The sequence below is a fragment of the Actinia tenebrosa genome, unplaced genomic scaffold, assembly GCF_029948245.1.
Source record: "Actinia tenebrosa isolate PJP-AT-01 unplaced genomic scaffold, QUT_ActTen_1.0 PGA_scaffold8__29_contigs__length_14323225, whole genome shotgun sequence".
Lineage (NCBI taxonomy): Eukaryota > Metazoa > Cnidaria > Anthozoa > Actiniaria > Actiniidae > Actinia > Actinia tenebrosa.
The window spans coordinates 11,721,179-11,738,056 of record NW_028292585.1 but is presented as its reverse complement, the minus strand read 5'-3'; the positions used below and the strand labels follow the sequence as shown (position 1 = coordinate 11,738,056).

General features: G+C 36.6%; 3 protein-coding genes and 1 long non-coding RNA gene across 5 annotated transcripts; 1 reads left to right on the top strand and 3 right to left on the bottom strand.

The window, feature by feature from the left end:
• Positions 1-458: 458 nt before the first annotated feature.
• Positions 459-1,966, bottom strand: LOC148905178 (melatonin receptor type 1B-B-like). The gene has a single exon (XM_089024237.1). It carries the CDS (start codon positions 1,964-1,966, stop codon positions 980-982), a length of 987 nt encoding a protein of 328 aa, XP_088880363.1. The 3' UTR covers positions 459-979.
• A 695-nt stretch (positions 1,967-2,661) lies between these two features.
• On the top strand, positions 2,662-3,024 carry LOC148905177 (uncharacterized). The gene is made up of 2 exons (XR_016118722.1): positions 2,662-2,779; positions 2,885-3,024. It is a non-coding gene; the product is annotated as an uncharacterized LOC148905177 (long non-coding RNA).
• A 1,648-nt stretch (positions 3,025-4,672) lies between these two features.
• Positions 4,673-6,464, bottom strand: LOC116306287 (melatonin receptor type 1B-B-like). The gene has a single exon (XM_031716311.2). It carries the CDS (start codon positions 6,376-6,378, stop codon positions 5,326-5,328), a length of 1,053 nt encoding a protein of 350 aa, XP_031572171.1. The 5' UTR covers positions 6,379-6,464; the 3' UTR covers positions 4,673-5,325.
• Positions 6,465-7,038: 574 nt separating this feature from the next.
• LOC116306284 (uncharacterized) lies at positions 7,039-16,229 on the bottom strand. 2 transcript variants are annotated; one of them, XM_089024102.1, is made up of 10 exons: positions 16,147-16,212; positions 13,841-13,928; positions 13,007-13,074; positions 12,504-12,572; positions 11,254-11,509; positions 10,671-10,824; positions 8,765-8,982; positions 8,610-8,660; positions 8,323-8,538; positions 7,039-7,375 (listed from the first exon to the last, which is right to left on the bottom strand). In XM_089024102.1, exons 2-10 carry the CDS (start codon positions 13,854-13,856, stop codon positions 7,197-7,199), a joined length of 1,227 nt encoding a protein of 408 aa, XP_088880228.1. In that variant the 5' UTR covers positions 13,857-13,928; positions 16,147-16,212; the 3' UTR covers positions 7,039-7,196. The 2 variants fall into 2 exon arrangements, with proteins under 2 accessions (XP_088880228.1, XP_031572167.2); XM_031716307.2 differs by lacking the exon at positions 13,841-13,928 and having other exon boundaries at positions 16,147-16,229.
• Between the last annotated feature and the right edge of the window lie 649 nt (positions 16,230-16,878).

The window sequence follows — 16,878 nt, the reverse complement described above, 5'->3', positions numbered from 1 at the left end:
AGCAATTTTTCACAGTTCAGCACCTGCATCTCGGCTAATAATGTACGTCTTTGCCAGATTCTGGTGCTCTGTTTCACGTGCATGTTTAATTGTCATTTGTATTATTACCAATTGAGTTGTTAATTTGCTAACAATTTTACTATTTTTAATTGAAATATATCTGCATAATTTTTCATTTAAAAAGGTCTTTCTTCGAACTGAAAAGAAAAGCAAATGATTTTAAATGTTTCCTAGTTCAACTTATGCTGTTGGTGATGCATACAAATACAAATGAAAGAATGAGAAAAAATGAATCATAGAACGCCCGAAACTAAGTAATGACTAATAGCTTAACTCTGATAACAAGTGTCTTAGGAGTCTTCCTACATTCAAGAGAATGAAATTATGTATTTTTATTGTTTTATTTATTTTAGTAACTATATATAAAGTAAGACGTTTAATAAATTTGAGTCGGCATATTTAGAGGTTAGATTTTAATCTCATTATCATCATTTTTATCTTTACTTTCTGGGACGCAAACGTCAGCCAATAATTCCTCAGCAACATCAGCAAGGCATGTATATAAATGGACAAATCACTACCACATTCACTATAATATTATTTACACCTGAAAACGTGAGTCTTTGCGACATTATTATTGACAATAACAAGTAATCGTTCTTCAGTTAAATACGAGTTCTATTAAGTACGAGTTCTCTTGAATCTTGCTCAAATTATTATTAAATTATAGCAACAATATAACAAATAAATTTTGAAAGGAATATCTAATAGTTTTAGTTCATGATTGCATGACTTGTGTTAAGAGTCACAGTTCAATCAAAGCTTGTCCGTTATCATGTCTTTGTGCCTATCTCAAGAGTTGAAATGCATTTACAAGTAATCATTTATCAATTTGTCCAGCCGCCTTTATATGCATTTTCCTTTACTTACGTATTCATTGAGAAACGTTTTCAGTAATTTCATTTTGTAAGTGTTAATTCTATACCAATTCTTTTGTGCGCTGTGCAGCACTCACAGCTGTTGTCTCTACTTGTACGCCCCGAATCGCTTTGCATAGCAGAACTCGTAGATATTCTTTCCTAAATTTAGGATTCATGATTCCATATATGACTGGGTTAATGGAACTGCTAAATGTTGCAAGAAAAGTGTAACAAGTATAGGCCCCTCGAGGAAGGCTGTAGTCTCCGCGTATCGTATCGATAAAGTCCATTATCAAGACAGGAGTCCAACATATCATGAAAACAACCACGATTACAAACAGCGTTCGTGCAATTTTAATATCTTGTACACTAAGAGTCTTCTCTCTAGAATGGAGGACTTTCTTGTTGTGTTGTTGAACGGCTTGAAACACGCGCACGTAACAGAAGAATATGACGCTGGAAGGAAAGGCAACGAAGATTGTAACAAGGAACACCGTAAACCAACCAGAATCAACCACTACGTAACAAAATAATTTGCCAGGATTGAACAGAAATCGCTGTCCGGAGGCAAGATAGGGAATTGGTGCAAATAAGGAGAGACTCCATATCGATGCTGTAATGAAAATTGTGTTTCTGCGAGTGAAACGCGTTCGATATTTTTGGGGTTTAACGACACTGTAGAATCGATTCACTGCCATCCAAGCCAAGGTTTGGGTCGAGGTTGCTGCCATTAAAACCGAGACGAAGCCTTGATACTGACACACCATGTCCCCAAAGGTCCATTCGGAAGTGATGAGAACTGTGAGGAGTAAATGCATCGAGAGAATTCCCATACCAAGATCCGACAATGCTAGAGAAACTACAAAGACATTGGGTATGGTCCGCAGTGACTTAGATTTCCAGACCACATATATTGTAAGTAGGTTTCCAACAACTGCACTAAAAAAGAAAAAAGAATAAACGGTGCTCTCAAAAACCTTGAGGGCGGTCGTTCTTGATTTGAGTTCGTAATCAAGTCTGCTCAGGCTGTCCCATGTACTGTTCATCTTAATCTCTTTATGTTACGTTCATATGCTCAAACAGTTGTTGTTCTGCGTTTCGTGGTTTTGAGGATACTACAGTTCGAGAGCTAGCCTTTTATCTTGATATAAATGACCTGAATCGGACACGACAATTCGTAGCGCAGCTGAAACGATGCCCACTCAGTTGATATCAAAGGATTTTCTTATTCTGTTGACAGTGCAACACGTTTTCTCGGTCCACAGATAAGAGTGGTTAAACCTTTCTGTGTTTCAAATCTTTATCTCAACGGTGAGTTTAGGGCGACTATATACCATCTTTGACAAACATCCATGCATGTACTAAATCACCTTACGAGTCAAAGTTGAAATTCAGTCGGGGCGGAATTTCTTGTCCGAATTAACACGAAGATGACAAATGTTCTACCAATGACGGTGCTTACTGGCCCTTGCGGTTCCTATGGTTATGTTTCTTGTATTTGAGCACATATATTATAAACACCAGCTAATTGCAGATTTCATTTGAAATGAATTTAAGTCCTTTCATTTCCATTCAATTGTCATTGATTAAAAAGCTCCGTTTTTCGTTTTTTTCTTTTTCTTTTTTTCTTTCTTTCTTTTTTTCTTTTCTTTTTTATCCAGGTTAGCGTGCTTAGGTAATAATAATTTTTATAACCGTGACTTTTTGTCGCTCGATTATGCAATTAAAAGTCCAAAAGCGTGGATTTTCCCCCGTTATGATCGTTAAGTTTTACCTCAACTAATCAGTATTCAAGCACAAAAAGTACAAAAGGACCTATAGAAAAGGGATATCAAATTTTGAAGCCATCTCTTATTAAGGCGAGTAGATTTTCATTTCAAAAAAAAATTAATTTTAGCAGGTGACATTGAATATCATTTTGCTGTTTATACCTTATTAAAAATGTTTGTTTGTCTCGGCCACAGGCCAGATTTGGTAGAAGCCGAAAGGAAAGCTGAATACATGGCTCTGCAGTCGTAACAAAGCTTGGAAATTCTGAACTGGAAAAAAAAAAGATTGCTTAATGTTAATAAAAGACTGATATCGTCCTTTGAGGCGCAAACCACACGATTTAATTAAAAAATAATTGGGGGAATAGCTATCTCTACAGAGAAAACTGTAATTAACGCTGGTTTTCACTTGCCTTGAATCGGAATCGTAGTAGTCAGAGTCGGAAGCAGTTCGTGCTCTAAACTGCAAGTTCCTAAGCGCTTCCACTCCGATTACGACTCCGTTTTCTGATTTTTCATTTCGTCAGAATCGGTTGCGACTCCGATTCCGTCGCTAGTGAAAGCAAGCAAACCCACTTGCAGCCATGAGAAAAAGTAATGCAATCGATTTAATGTTTTCTTGAGATGTACAAGTAATTTTTATAGAACTATCGAAAGCTGACAGTTTTTCGGCGTAGATTGAATGGTTGCCTAGCGACCTACGCTATCATAAAACACTGCAAACATAATGAAAATATAATTCAGAGATAATTGGTTAAGTGTGATTCTTATTTTTGTTATTTTTTTATTCTTCAAAGAATTCTCTTATTGCACTATTTTTTTACTTTTTACTACCTTATCATCTACTGATTCACATGCATTAGTCATGATCAGTGAACGTGACTTCTCGTTAGCATCTTGTTATATTTATCTATGACGTGTCATTTTATTTGGCTTGTGTATTTGACATTTCCTTTGGGAGTTAGACATGTCGTTCGTGTTATACATACACAGTTTTATTATCAAACAGTAAACTCTTTTCTTACCCATCTCCACGATCTTTATTAGCTAAACATTTATTTAGCCATTATCATAACAGTCCCTGGTATCAACCAATACATCTATTTGTAAAATTTTCATGACACTTCTGAAAGCTTGCAATTCTGATTCTTTTCATTTAAACATGTTCAAATCTGCCAGGCTCACTAATATTGAGATGCTCTCTCAAATGACATATGCTTTTTGCTAATTAGTCTAAAATTAAAAACTCGCCCCCGAAGGCCTGATTCTCAGGTTACTCATTTTTGAAACCAGTTTCCAATCAGTTGAATGACTCCTCTAACTCCTGAACGGCTAGTGAATGTTTGGATTAAAAAACATGTTTGGGTTAAAGAAACATGTTTTATTTCTAAAAATAAGTGAATGTTGCTGTTTATCTAGCAACCGTAATCGTAACAAGACCTACCGCTTAAACAAATTTGCTTGATTACTTTCTATTTTAAAAACTGTATTCTATTGCTTAATTAAAAATCGCTAATAAGCAATTAGGAAAGTTGTAAGCCTTTAAGTGGATCGAATTAAGAGTACAAAAGTACTTAACAAAAATTATTCAATCTTTGGGATTTTCAAGGGTTTGTGAAATACAAACAAGAAGATAAAAACGATTGTGTGCAGAATTTTTTTTCCTTTCAATCAGGTATCCTAAAAATCGCGCGCTCTCATTGGTTGCATCAACGGACAGTCTTTACAATTTTTGCCGACCAAGGTCCGGTATCCTGGGATAACGAATTGCTAAACAGCCACAACAACAACAACAACCACAACCACAACAACAACAACAACAACAAAAACGACGACGACAACAACAACAACAACAGCAAGACTTCGGGCACAGGGTTTTTCTATCCGGACTTTCTGGACGGTAAATAACCTCGATCAATTTATGTCATGTCATTACGCATGCGTACTTACAGTGTGTATATTTGTACAGTTTTATTTACTATGGACACAGCTATGTACACCGCTACTGTTGGTTATATATTTAGAGATTGATATTACCTTATTCATAAACGCAAAATAATGATTTTTAAACCCACTGAGAATTTAAATTGATTGTCAATATAGATCATAACAACGCTTTTTTACATGGAAAATCACTGAAAAGGCTGAAATATTATAGAAATTTCCAGTGTTTCAAAGTATCTTAATGAATCAAAAAGATCGTATAATGTTGATACTGTCATCTCTCTCGCTGCCACTAATATATTCATATCCGACAACATTCAAGTGCTTTTCTGGAGTGAACTTGAAAATTTTTTTGCAAAACCTTGAATTTTTATCCACCAAATTATTTATTCATCAAAACTGATCAAAACAAAAAAAAACTAAATACTAGTATCCTAATTTTCTCCTTTCAAATAAGTGAAAATAGTAGTTTTTTCCTCCTTGATTTTCAGTCTATTTCGATGTGGCTGTTAAAACCCTCAAATGTTTCAGAATTTTTATTATATCTGGTTCTAGGGATGCATTATTCTTCCATAAAAGAAATAAATGTTAAAATTAACCACGAGGAAAGAGAAAAGTACCAATGGAAGATTGAAAGAATAATAATTTACGTGTTCTTTCATTTTTTTAGCCTGGCCGACAATCTGATAACACTAGGATTTCAAGGTGGTTAACTCGTTCATCAGTCCTTTAACAGTGTTGCAATTTCGTACTGGAAGTCTTTTTCTTTCTCCTCTCAATTTGTACTTTTTACCTCCAGGTTTCCGGCGCATAAACTGGAGTAGATCTAAGTACCCTCCTCTTAGCGTCGGATTCATGAGTCCATAAATGAAAGGATTTATTGCGTTGCTAATGGTCGCGAGGAAAGTATACAAGGTGTATGCTGCACGAGGAAGTGACCATTTCCCGTCAATAGTATCTATAATGTCGATGATTAGAACTGGCGTCCAACATGCAATGAATACAATAACGATAACAAATAAAGTATGAGTGGTTCGTATCTCTTCATTAGTCATCTTAATTCCTCCAGAAGCGCCTGAGCGATACTGCGACAGTCGGCTGTTGTGCCTGCGAACCATTTGATAAACTTTGAAGTAACAGAAAAAGATGGTGGTTGAGGGTAGACCCACGTAGACCACCACTAACACAGCTGTGAACCAACTAATATCGATGTCAAGATAACAAAAGAACTTTCCAGGATGGAAGACAAACTGGTAACCCGCCAAGAGATAAGGTAAAGGGGCTATCAGCGACGCGATCCAGATTTGACACATTATCAGCTTGGTTTTGTCCAGGCTAAAAAGTCGAATATAGTGAGTAGACTTGACAACCCTAAAGTAGCGATTGATGGCAGTCCATGCTAAAGTTTGCGTCGAAGCTGCTGCAAGAACAATTGATATAAAACCTTGATACTGGCAGATACCATTGCCAAAAGGCCATTTTGAAGTTATCAAAACAGTTACCAATAAATGCATTGAGAATGCTCCCATGGTAAAGTCAGAGACCGCTAACGATGCAATCAAGAGGTTGGTAGGAGTCCCACGTAGGCCTGACCGTTTAAAGATAAGATACATAGTCATGAAATTGCCTATAAGTGTGATTACTTCCAACATTGCAAAGATTACACTCTCGAAAGCAATAAGAGCAATCGGCCTTGATTTCAGGGCGGCATCCAAGAAACTTAATCGAGGTTCTGTATAATTCATTCTAAATGAGGAATCACGACATTAACATCTGAAATTTTCCTGATGTAGAAAAAGCTCGCTCCAACTTTGAATGTATCGCCGTATCAATATACAGAACTTTAAAATGGGCTTTTAGAGATTTGAGTTAAAAATTCAGTCATGGCAAAACAACACAGCTGTTCAGGTGTTGACCTAGAAACAAGACAAGACTTGATCTTTTTCTTCTGATTTATGATTCAAAGAATAACATCGAACGTCTGCAGCCAATAGAATTGAACCTGTAGATTACTCTTCACTTATCAGATGAGATTTCTTTTTTTCTTTTTCAAAAGCAATTATTTCAAAGTCATCTAGGTGTTTGGGCGATTTGTGATCATACTTTAAAAAATATATAGTCATAGCAAATCTAAAACGTTTTAAAACTGTACTACTAATTTTCGACTCCAGAACTAAACCATCTCTCGTTCTTAAATCAAAGATTATATCATTTACTGACAAATTTACTATTTAGGACGCCCGTGTGAGTTAATTTTGCCAGATTCCACTCATTCGTGCTCGAAATTATGGTTTTGAACCTTAGTACGTGACGTAAGTGATGCTTCCCCAGACCTCTTTATATCGATAATGATGCTTCAGCCTTAATGATAAAACTGAGTTCTCATTTTAATGAGGAAAAAAAAGCAATCGCTAGGGGTTTTTTTTATTAAATCAACGTTACCATTTAACAAATCTGTGATATCTTCCTTACGCCATAAGTACATTTATAAAGGCTTTAACTCGGTCGGTAGATATGTGGAGTACAACCAGTTTCAAATGGTGTCTTGGTGTTTTCGCTCAGTTTACATCGTAAGTTCCCTGCAATTAACATTTCTTGCCCAGTCACAAACCTTCAAGTCTCTATTATACAACAGCCCTGCTGGGCATGTCTTTTTGTATGTTATTCCATTGCTGCAAACTATGAATGCATGGCAGTCGCTCTCGTCTGGATACAGACCGTTTGCCCTTTCTTTACAAACATCTTAAGGAAGAGAAATATAAGATATTACATGGTCGCGTGAAGGTAAGGATTTTATCTTCGAGTGGTGAGGGAATATCTTACAAATGAGAGAAGCAAAATAAGATATTCTCAACCCGAGAAGACAAAATCCTTATCTTTAATATATAATTTTCATTACCAAAGTATTCGTGTCTGCGTTTACTAGCTAGAGTAATTTAAAGTGTCCTCTCAATGACAGTTCTCAAAGCTACCAAAGGGTGGAATAAGGACAAACGTCAAATGACGTCATAGCTGCCATGCTGGATAACATCTTGTCGAAGACTGGATTTGGTCTATGTATCTTTCGTTATATCAATCACCGAAATGGCTTATGTGTATTGCAAAACTCTGACGTCCATAATTGATGTTATATTTTCTTGTAAAAAAGGATGCAGTTATACTTATGACTGTTAGACCAAACACGACTTAGCAAGACAAATCCTAGCATCCAATCAGAATGCTCTGCCATGACACAGTCATTAACATCATCAGAGGTATGTGAAATCTTATCTATATGTATTGGGGCGCATGCATCCTACCCTTATAGCGAAGAAGAGAAGACTCTCTCACTCAAATGCTTATGCGCATTTGAGCGAGAGGTCATAACAGCACCCACGACCGACGGAGAATTTCCTAAACGAAAGATCCTTTGTCACCAATGGTCTAGGAATCCTTAGGCAACCATGATCAATGAACCTTTTTTCTTTTTTAAGTCATGATACTAATATACATCCTTATGATGATGATGATCACCACCACCACCACCACTATCATTGTCATCATCATCATCCTCATCACCACCATCACAACCATCATCATCACTACCACCATCACCCACCATTACCACTACCATCACCATCACCATCACCATCACCATCACCATCACCAACACCATCATCCTTATCATCATCCAGATAAAAAAGTCTCACCTTTTTGTTCAGATGTTTGCCCTGATGGCTTCTGTGTATTGGTCTGAGAGGGCTGGGAAGACCCTCCCTGTCCAGGTTTACTGGTTAAAGTGGATTCAGGACTGGACCCTTGATTGGGAGCAGGTGTTGCGGCAGAAGGTAAGACCTGCCCAGGTTTACTGGGGCTTTGATTGGGTGCTGGTGTTGCGGCAGACGGCAACGGGTTGTTCTTTGCTTCTAAAAGTTATATAGAAATTCGATTTAGTATCGACATCATTCCCAGTGCAAATTTATAATTTCTATACTACCTTGAGTTACACCACCCTGACCGTAGCACTTGATGTCTTCAGGTTTGCTATCTAATGCAAATTTTAAAAGAATTATCTAGTTAGGGCTTCTTTATGATCTCCCTCTTCTCATTATACATCATACAGAGCTCATTGAAACTAGTGTAGACACAGACCTGCTATAACCCCCTTGTACTGTATCTTGCTTTGGATATCGACATCATTTTCCAGTGATGTAATTGTAGCTTCCAACTGTTCATTGAAGATACTAGTCAGACGTACTTTGATTGGAAAAATGACTTGACCAGGGCTGATTGTAAAGTGGTTGTTGTTACCGCGACGCATGCAAAGCCATTTATTGTCTTTGAGAAGTTCCAGGCCTACCGTCACCACTCTGTCACAAAATATGTCAAAATAGGTAATGATAATTTAGTTATCCATCGCTTGGGATACCTGTGGTAGTTTTTCGTCAACATGTGATACGTAGTTTACATAGAAGTTCCAGTGCATGCGCATACATTCGCCTCTGTCAATTTTATAGTTTAAAATGTACACGATTGTGACAACACAAAATTATCACTTCGTTAAACAGGTACCTTTCTACGAAAAATGGATAACGATATCCGATGGAAATATCATTATGCAGTGGATAAGTCGGTACTGTTATCAAATTAATTATGTCCATCTTAAAATGACTGGTGATTCCTGCAATCTAATTAGCTCTGACCAGTGCGATCTTATCTATTTAGTCTAGATATTGATCTTATTTATTCTTTTATGTATTAATGCTTATATCATAGTTTTCTATGAGTTATGATATTTGGACTTTAAAGAATGATTTTATATTTGATTTAGTTTTGGTTTTTATCTTAAATCTTACTTTATGTAATTTTTCTTATTTTTTAGTATATATGTATATATATATATATAATGATAATAATTATGATTTATTGAGCGCCAATTCCCCAAGGTTTAAAAGCGCTTTACAAATATATATTATATAAAAATGGATAAGTTTAGGAATCGTTTAAAAGGCTTAAAAATAAGAAATACAAATATATATATGCACTCGTGTATATATGTTATGAGCAGTTCGTAAAGGAGAAATGCGAGAGCAGGAGATGTTTTAACATTGAAATAACTTCCACAGGTCGGCAAGAAGGTGAGGATTAGAAAAAAAAAAGAATTTCTGTTATATCGTTGTTTAATTCTATTATCATCGGGTCATCCAATAGGCGACTTGCACTAAGAGGTCCCGTGATCAAATCGGTCATTGTGGCTGGCATTCTACAGGATTTTAGCTATGCGAGAATTTTAAAAAAATGGCGGATTCGGGTAGTTTTTTGGTGATAAAAGGTAAGTTAGCGCACTAAATAACGATAAAAATCCCCTTTTCTTTCAAGAAACATATTCCTTGTAGATATCTAAAGTACATTTTTGCTATTAACTCACCAAGGAGAGAAAAAATATGGTGTTTTTTGTGCTACAATGCGAAGACCTACTAGAAGCGTTTAGTCTTGTTTTGCCGAGTTCATGACCTCGAAACAACGACTTCTTGTCGAAAAACATCAAGTATTTTTCAACTTCATTCTTGAAAAATGCATTTTTCTTGCAAGAAATATACTTTTAATAGATACCTTAAGTAGATTTTTGCTATTCATTCGCCAGGAAGAGAAAAAATATGACTAAACACTTCGTAGGTCTCCCGGTTAGGTCTTCACATCGTAGCACTTCAGAAGGGAAAGCCCCCCCCCCCAAAAAAATGAGAAAAAAATGTAAGGTAATTTTCTAGGTGAAAGACATTATTATTGCAGGAGATTTCAAAAAAGATATAATTAATTGGTAATAGAACTTTTGGTCTGAAAACAAACTTGTTATTAACTGCACTCCCGCTACGCGGTCTTGCAATTTTGTAATCACTCGTATGATTTCAGATAAAGTTTCACTTCACTCAGTTCAAATACTGTCATAAATTTATCCACTAGATAAGATTTATCCGTCAGATAGGGCTATCCACTCCTCGTACAAACGGGCCCATGAAGATGAGTAGACGAACCATCGGGTGAAGAAAGTTAAACTTACTTTGAATTTCGCACCTGCAGTTTCAAGTACCATTCATTGCTCCCGTCAAATCTGAATTTAATATTCCCGTCCTGACCGCTGACCGGCGCACACTCGATAGCTTTGAACGATGTCTTCCACTTACCGTTACCTGTGATAAACAGATCAAAACCACCTAAAAGAAATAGAATTAAGAACGCACATTAATTGTGTCCGCTACTAGAACTGGGTTGTCTTCCCTTTTTTCGCGTAGAGACTTTGCACCATCACGTGATGGCAGTCCTGACAGGATACATGAACAATAGTCTCCATCGCGGTTCCTTAGTAGATAACTTAAGTAGATATCTTAAGTAGATTTTTGCTATTAACTCGCCAAGAAGAGAAACAATATGGTATCTTTTGCGATACGATGTGAAGACCTACGAAGTGTTTAGTCTTGTTTATCCTGCTCCATGTCAATGAGACTATTGAAAATCTGGTCAAATCTTATTTACGTAAGAAAGAATTCATTTTCCCAGGAGAAAAAAGAAGATACTGTGCTTAGGCCTCCTGTCATGGCTGCCATTAGTGGTGCAAAGCCTCTATATGATACTAGGCGTATCACCTTGATTGCAGTCTCCACATAGATCAACCACTGTAGCTTTAAAAGGTCCTTTAATAGGAATGTCATTTCCAGCATTACTTCCGAGGCTTGATGTTCCATCTCCTTTAATCTCAACACACATACCACACCCCAAAGACTTCTGATAGTTCTCTTTGCCTGCTGCTACTAAAATCCATCCTGGTTGATTATTAACCGGTGATATTGGATCTAACTCACATGCGCCTACCCCGACAGGGTAGTCTCCGTAATAGGTTGACTGTGGAAAGATTGGAATAGGTGGACGTAACTAAATTTTTATAAACATTGCCATTATACAATAGGTTCCGTCACTTTGCGCATGCTTTGTTGGATTGTCCAATAGATTACTGGTTGACAATCTAAATAGTCAATCAAAACAAATTTCGTTTCGTTCAACTATCACAATTGCCACATAAACGAATAGGAAGCTGGGTGTTTATGTTCCTGTCGGAGACTGGTGAATGGATTAGGTTAGACAGGAAATGGCTTCACTCTACTTCTGGCAAATAACTTTTGAGCAAAAACATCAAAGTTCTTCATCTCAAAAAGGAAGTAACATAGAAATAAATTCGCTTCAATCAAATAGACCTCCGTTAGTGTAGTATACAGCTTACTGACAAGAGCTTTCGCTTACTTTCTCAGTATTTTCTGTCTTTGGATGTTACTCCGAATACGGTCCACCTAGAAAGGGATTTCCAAGTTATCCATGTGGAAAAAAGTACCCGAGCCTAACTGTTTCTGACGGAATAAATTTGGTGAGGGGGGGAGAATATTGCTCTATGGTGTATTTCACTTTGGGGAGGGCAGGGAAAGATATAGTTAAATAGTGATATTTGTGTGTGTGGAGGGGAGGGAAGAATAACGTCCTCCGGTATATTTGTGTGTGTGGAGGGGAGGGAAGAATAATGTCCTGTGATATATTTGTATGTGGGGGAGAGGGGGGGAGGGAAGAATAATGTCCTCCGGTATATTTGTGTGTTTAGAGGGGAGGGAAGAATAATGTCCTCTGATATATTTAAGTGTGGGGAGGGGAGGGGAGACTTAGTCCTCTGGTATATTTTTGTGTGTGGAGGGGAGGGGAGGGGAGAATTATGTCCTCTGATATATTCAAGTGTGGGGAGGGGAGGGGAGAATTAGTCCTCTGGTATGTTTGTGTGTGGGGAGGGAAGGGGGGAATATCGTTCTCTGATATATTTCTGTGTGGGGAATGAAGGGGGTAGCTCGTTACTCACGTCTCCAGTACTTGACACTTGATTGTACCTACTCCAAATGGCTTTAACTTGTTCCATACTCGCATCACACTGTTTAAGAGAACACAAGGCAAATAAGATAAGTAAAAGGGGAGAATTCATCAACATATTAAAACATCTAAAATAGGTAAGTATTCTCATTGGACTGAATTTGTTTTTACATGTGATGGAATATGTTCATCAGTGTAAAAAGTGAATATTTGGGGGGAAATATGAAAAATCCATAAAGAACTTACAAAACTTTGAATTTTTAAATAAATGTTGAAATACATAAAAACGAGGCCACAAAGGCAAGATATCCAGATATCCACACAAAACTCTCTAATTTTGATCTCCAATATCTTAGGGAGTTTTTCTGCTATGGGCATTCAAATTTCCTACATCCATCGACTTTTAAGTGCTCTTTCAGATGGTCATAGTAGGCCGTTTTATTGAAAGAAGATCCAGTGACCAGATTTAAAAATCCAAATTGATTTTTTACTGACCTCAGATTGCTCAACGTTTGAAAGCAGAACCAGTGATACAGCTATACAGACAGCAAGATGCATTATGACTGGAAAATATAAACATCGGCAATACTAGTATATCATTAATTATTAGTTTACAAGTTTTATGTAAGTGAAGGTTAGATAATAAAACTCGAGTGTCCTAAGGGGCATAGAGTTCCGAGCAATAAATAGCAAGCCACGTTCCAAGGAAAAATTGGTAACCCATCGAGATTTTTCATGGCTTGACTACGTCATTTCCGTCCGTACGTACGTACGTGTAAACACCAAAGGGATCCCGCTTGATTACAAAGCAAAACTCGCGAATGCACAGAAAACGTTTTAATATATATATTTAGGCACTGCCTAAAAGCGGAGCTCCCGATACGGAAGACACAGGGAGAACAATTTGAATGAAACTAAAAGGTAGAAATAAGATCGGGGAAAACATCTTCAATAATTTTTTATTCGAGATGAAGATAATTTCTCCCATAATAAAAACCATGCAGTGAAATCGAATCGAAATGCACTACATCGTTTTTTTTTTTTTTGTTTGTTTTGCTTGTTTGTTTGTTTGTTTGTTTTTGTTTGTTTGTTTGTTGTTGCTGTTTTTGTTTTTTTTTTGGCGCGAGTATACTCTCCCACTTAGGAATTTTGTACACAACTCACCACCACCCCCAGGGGCTAGTTTTGTTCTTGAAAGATTGTTCGACAACGTTTTCCAAGGCCGACAGTTTTATGCTTTGAATCTCTTTTACTTAAAAAAAACGATAACTACGATAACTAAGATAACTACAGTTAATCCAATACAATATTTAGTTTAGTGAAATTTACCTCGGATGTCTTTCATTGAAATCGAAAATCTGGATATCTTTTACAGAACGAGACGAAGTTTACATTCAGTTAAACTTGACAAGAACAACTGATGAGACAAAATAGAAAATAATGCAAAAGGCAATGCAAAATACAAAATGACGAATTTCTTTGTCAGTAAATTGGCGTTTGTAAATGTTTTTGAATATTTTTTAGCTTTTTAAAGTGAAAATCTATAGGTCTTTATACAATAACATCTCTCAACAACACAAATTTAAAGATTGTTAAAGATTTATAAAGCTAAATAAAGGACGAATATTTGTTGTCGTAATATGCTCTCCGTGTTATAATTTCCCCAGCATTAAAATGAATTAAGCTTATCTATGGGCATAAAAGTTTTGAGAGAAAGTCTTTGAAAAATGCTTGTCAAAAAAAAAATAATAATATACGATTGTTTGCTTAAAAAAACATACACCTGAATTCTTGAAGAACACTTCTTGATCCATCTTTGACTGCATGAAAGTTTTTTAAAAATAGTTTTTGGTCTATAACTTGTCCTGAAGCGATTTTTTCTGTGCATTTGAGAGCCGCATTTTTGAGTAGTTTTGCTTTGATATCAAGCGGGATTCCTGTGTTGTTTACACGGACGGACGGAAGTGACGTCAGCCAAGCCATGAAAAATCAACTCGATGGTTTACCATTTTTTTTTCTTAAGTATGGTGCTCCGCGCTGGAGCTCCTCCATAACCATCGTTTTGGGACAAATTTTGGACCAAGAACAACAGCAAAAAAAAATATGTAGTCAAAGATGGATCAAAAAGTGTTTTTCAAGTGTTTCGTTCGGTTCGCCTCCTATCGGGTACTATCGGCAAATCCGAATAAGTCTTTCTTTCAGTTAGGTTTAATGTTTTATAAATAATTTATTTAAAGGTTAAATGAAATATAAAAAGGAATATACATTACGCCAGGTATTTACCATATATTTAGTTTTTCCAGTCAGCCCGGTTAGACAAAATGAGCTTAATATTGAATGTAGGCTTACATATTTCGGAAACTTTAGCCTCGTCGCCTGCAATTTTTTCTTGCTCTCAACCTGGGACTTTCGAACTAAAAAAAGTTTTTTTACAATTGCTTAATGGAATCATTTTTTACACGCAGGAAATACTTAATAAATTATAGTTGTTGGAATTGAATAAGTTTTCTGATGGTTTGAAGGTTTAAGGTATAAGGGGGGATTTTTAAAAAGCCGACACGACAATAATGACAACGCCAACAAAAATAAAAGCATTAAAACCGAAAGAAACTAAAAGGGATATGGGTACTAAACTGTCGTTCAAAGACTTTTCAAAGCATCTTGCAGTAGGTAGCGATAGGAATGCGTTAAACTGTGGCGGGTTATAAATGGGAAAAAAAATCATTTAAAAAGGTCTATATATATTCGAGTATCTTAAAATAAAAAGATAAAAAGAAAGCATTTCAGTGTGGGTAACTATAAATTTCAGGTCACCCATCCAAGTACTAATCTTCCTAAAACGTGCTTGACTCAGTTTCGTGAAAGCCCAAGTTTTTTCCACTGGGCCACGATTTCAGAAAATTAACACAACAATAGCCATGAAAACAATGCACTAGATAGACTAGAATATTTTCCACTTTAAATCGACGTGCCAGTGCGTGGCAGAGTGCAAGGGATTAGCTGTAGATATGGTCTGGGGGCCGGCTAGTCTCTCCCCTGATGCTTCGGCTAGAACACAATCTGCGTAATCCGTACACCCAAGGGCAGAGGGCCTTAATCGCCGTCATGTCCGAAGTCCATACGACGACCCAGCTGATGTCTCGGGGTATGGCATGAAGGCACTAGTTTTTTTCTTTCGTATTTTGGAATTTAATTTTGGAATTAATTATCTCATTGAAGTTGGTGGACGCGGGTTCGATTCTCACCGTATTAAAAGTTTTATTAAAAGTCATTGGTCTGTCTATTATGGGGGACATTATCTTTATCTGCAATAACAAAAAGTTATGGAATAATTTCCATTTTATTTTCGCCTGTTTTATTTTAATTGTGTCTACCTACAATGGGAGCTCCGGAGTTAGGCAGCGCCTAAATTTATGTTACTCTTCTACATCTACATCTACATTTTATTGAGTTGATAAAATCGGCAAGATATCACATCAACTACAAAACAATCTTAATCTTGGTAGTAGCATAAACCTGGTAAATTTTAACGTAATTGTTCTATAAACAAACTAAGCACTTCTTATTCTTCTGATCATCTATTCAAGTGGAATATAGCTGGTTTGACGAACCGCGTTACCTGAACGCTTACTCACCTTTCGATGCGTCTCGAGCGTTTAATTCTCGTGTTTCTCTGATATTATATATTGGTGTCTAAAGAAGTGGACGACGTCATAAGGATGTATTGGTATTAATATCTTAAGGGGTCGATCAGTAGCAAGCGACAAGTAGGACGGGTGAACCTTGTGGCATCATTTGTCGCAAACCACAAATCACAAACCGGCCACCAGCAACCTTTCTTGTTGTATATGGAAGAAAAAGAAAGCGGAAAGGAAAGGAAAGGAAAGGAAATGAAGGGAAAGGAAAGGAAAGGAAAGGAAAGGAAAGGAAAGGAAAGGAAAGGAAAGGAAAGGAAAGGAAAGGAAAGGAAAGGAAAGGAAAGGAAAGGAAAGGAAAGGTAGGGAATGGAAAGGAAAGTAATGGAACGGAAAGTAAAGGAAAAGTAGAGGAAAAGTGAAGGAAAAAGGAATCTGAAAATAAATCAGAAAAAAAAACAAAAAAAAAACAAGAAAGCGAGCTTGAGATCGAAGGGAAATGAAAAGCAAATAAAGGACTTGGGAAGAAAGGAAAGCTAGAAAACAAAAGCAAAGAAAAAAGGAAACTATTACAGGCGAATCCATAGTATTTTCATTCGAGAGTACCAAAAATAGTATTAAAGTGGAGTGTTGCGAGTCGTTATGTGTACAAATGGCTTATTGTTTATGGTGTTATAAGACATTGAACTGAAATCAAACGCAAATGTCAAGTGAAATATTATTATCATTACT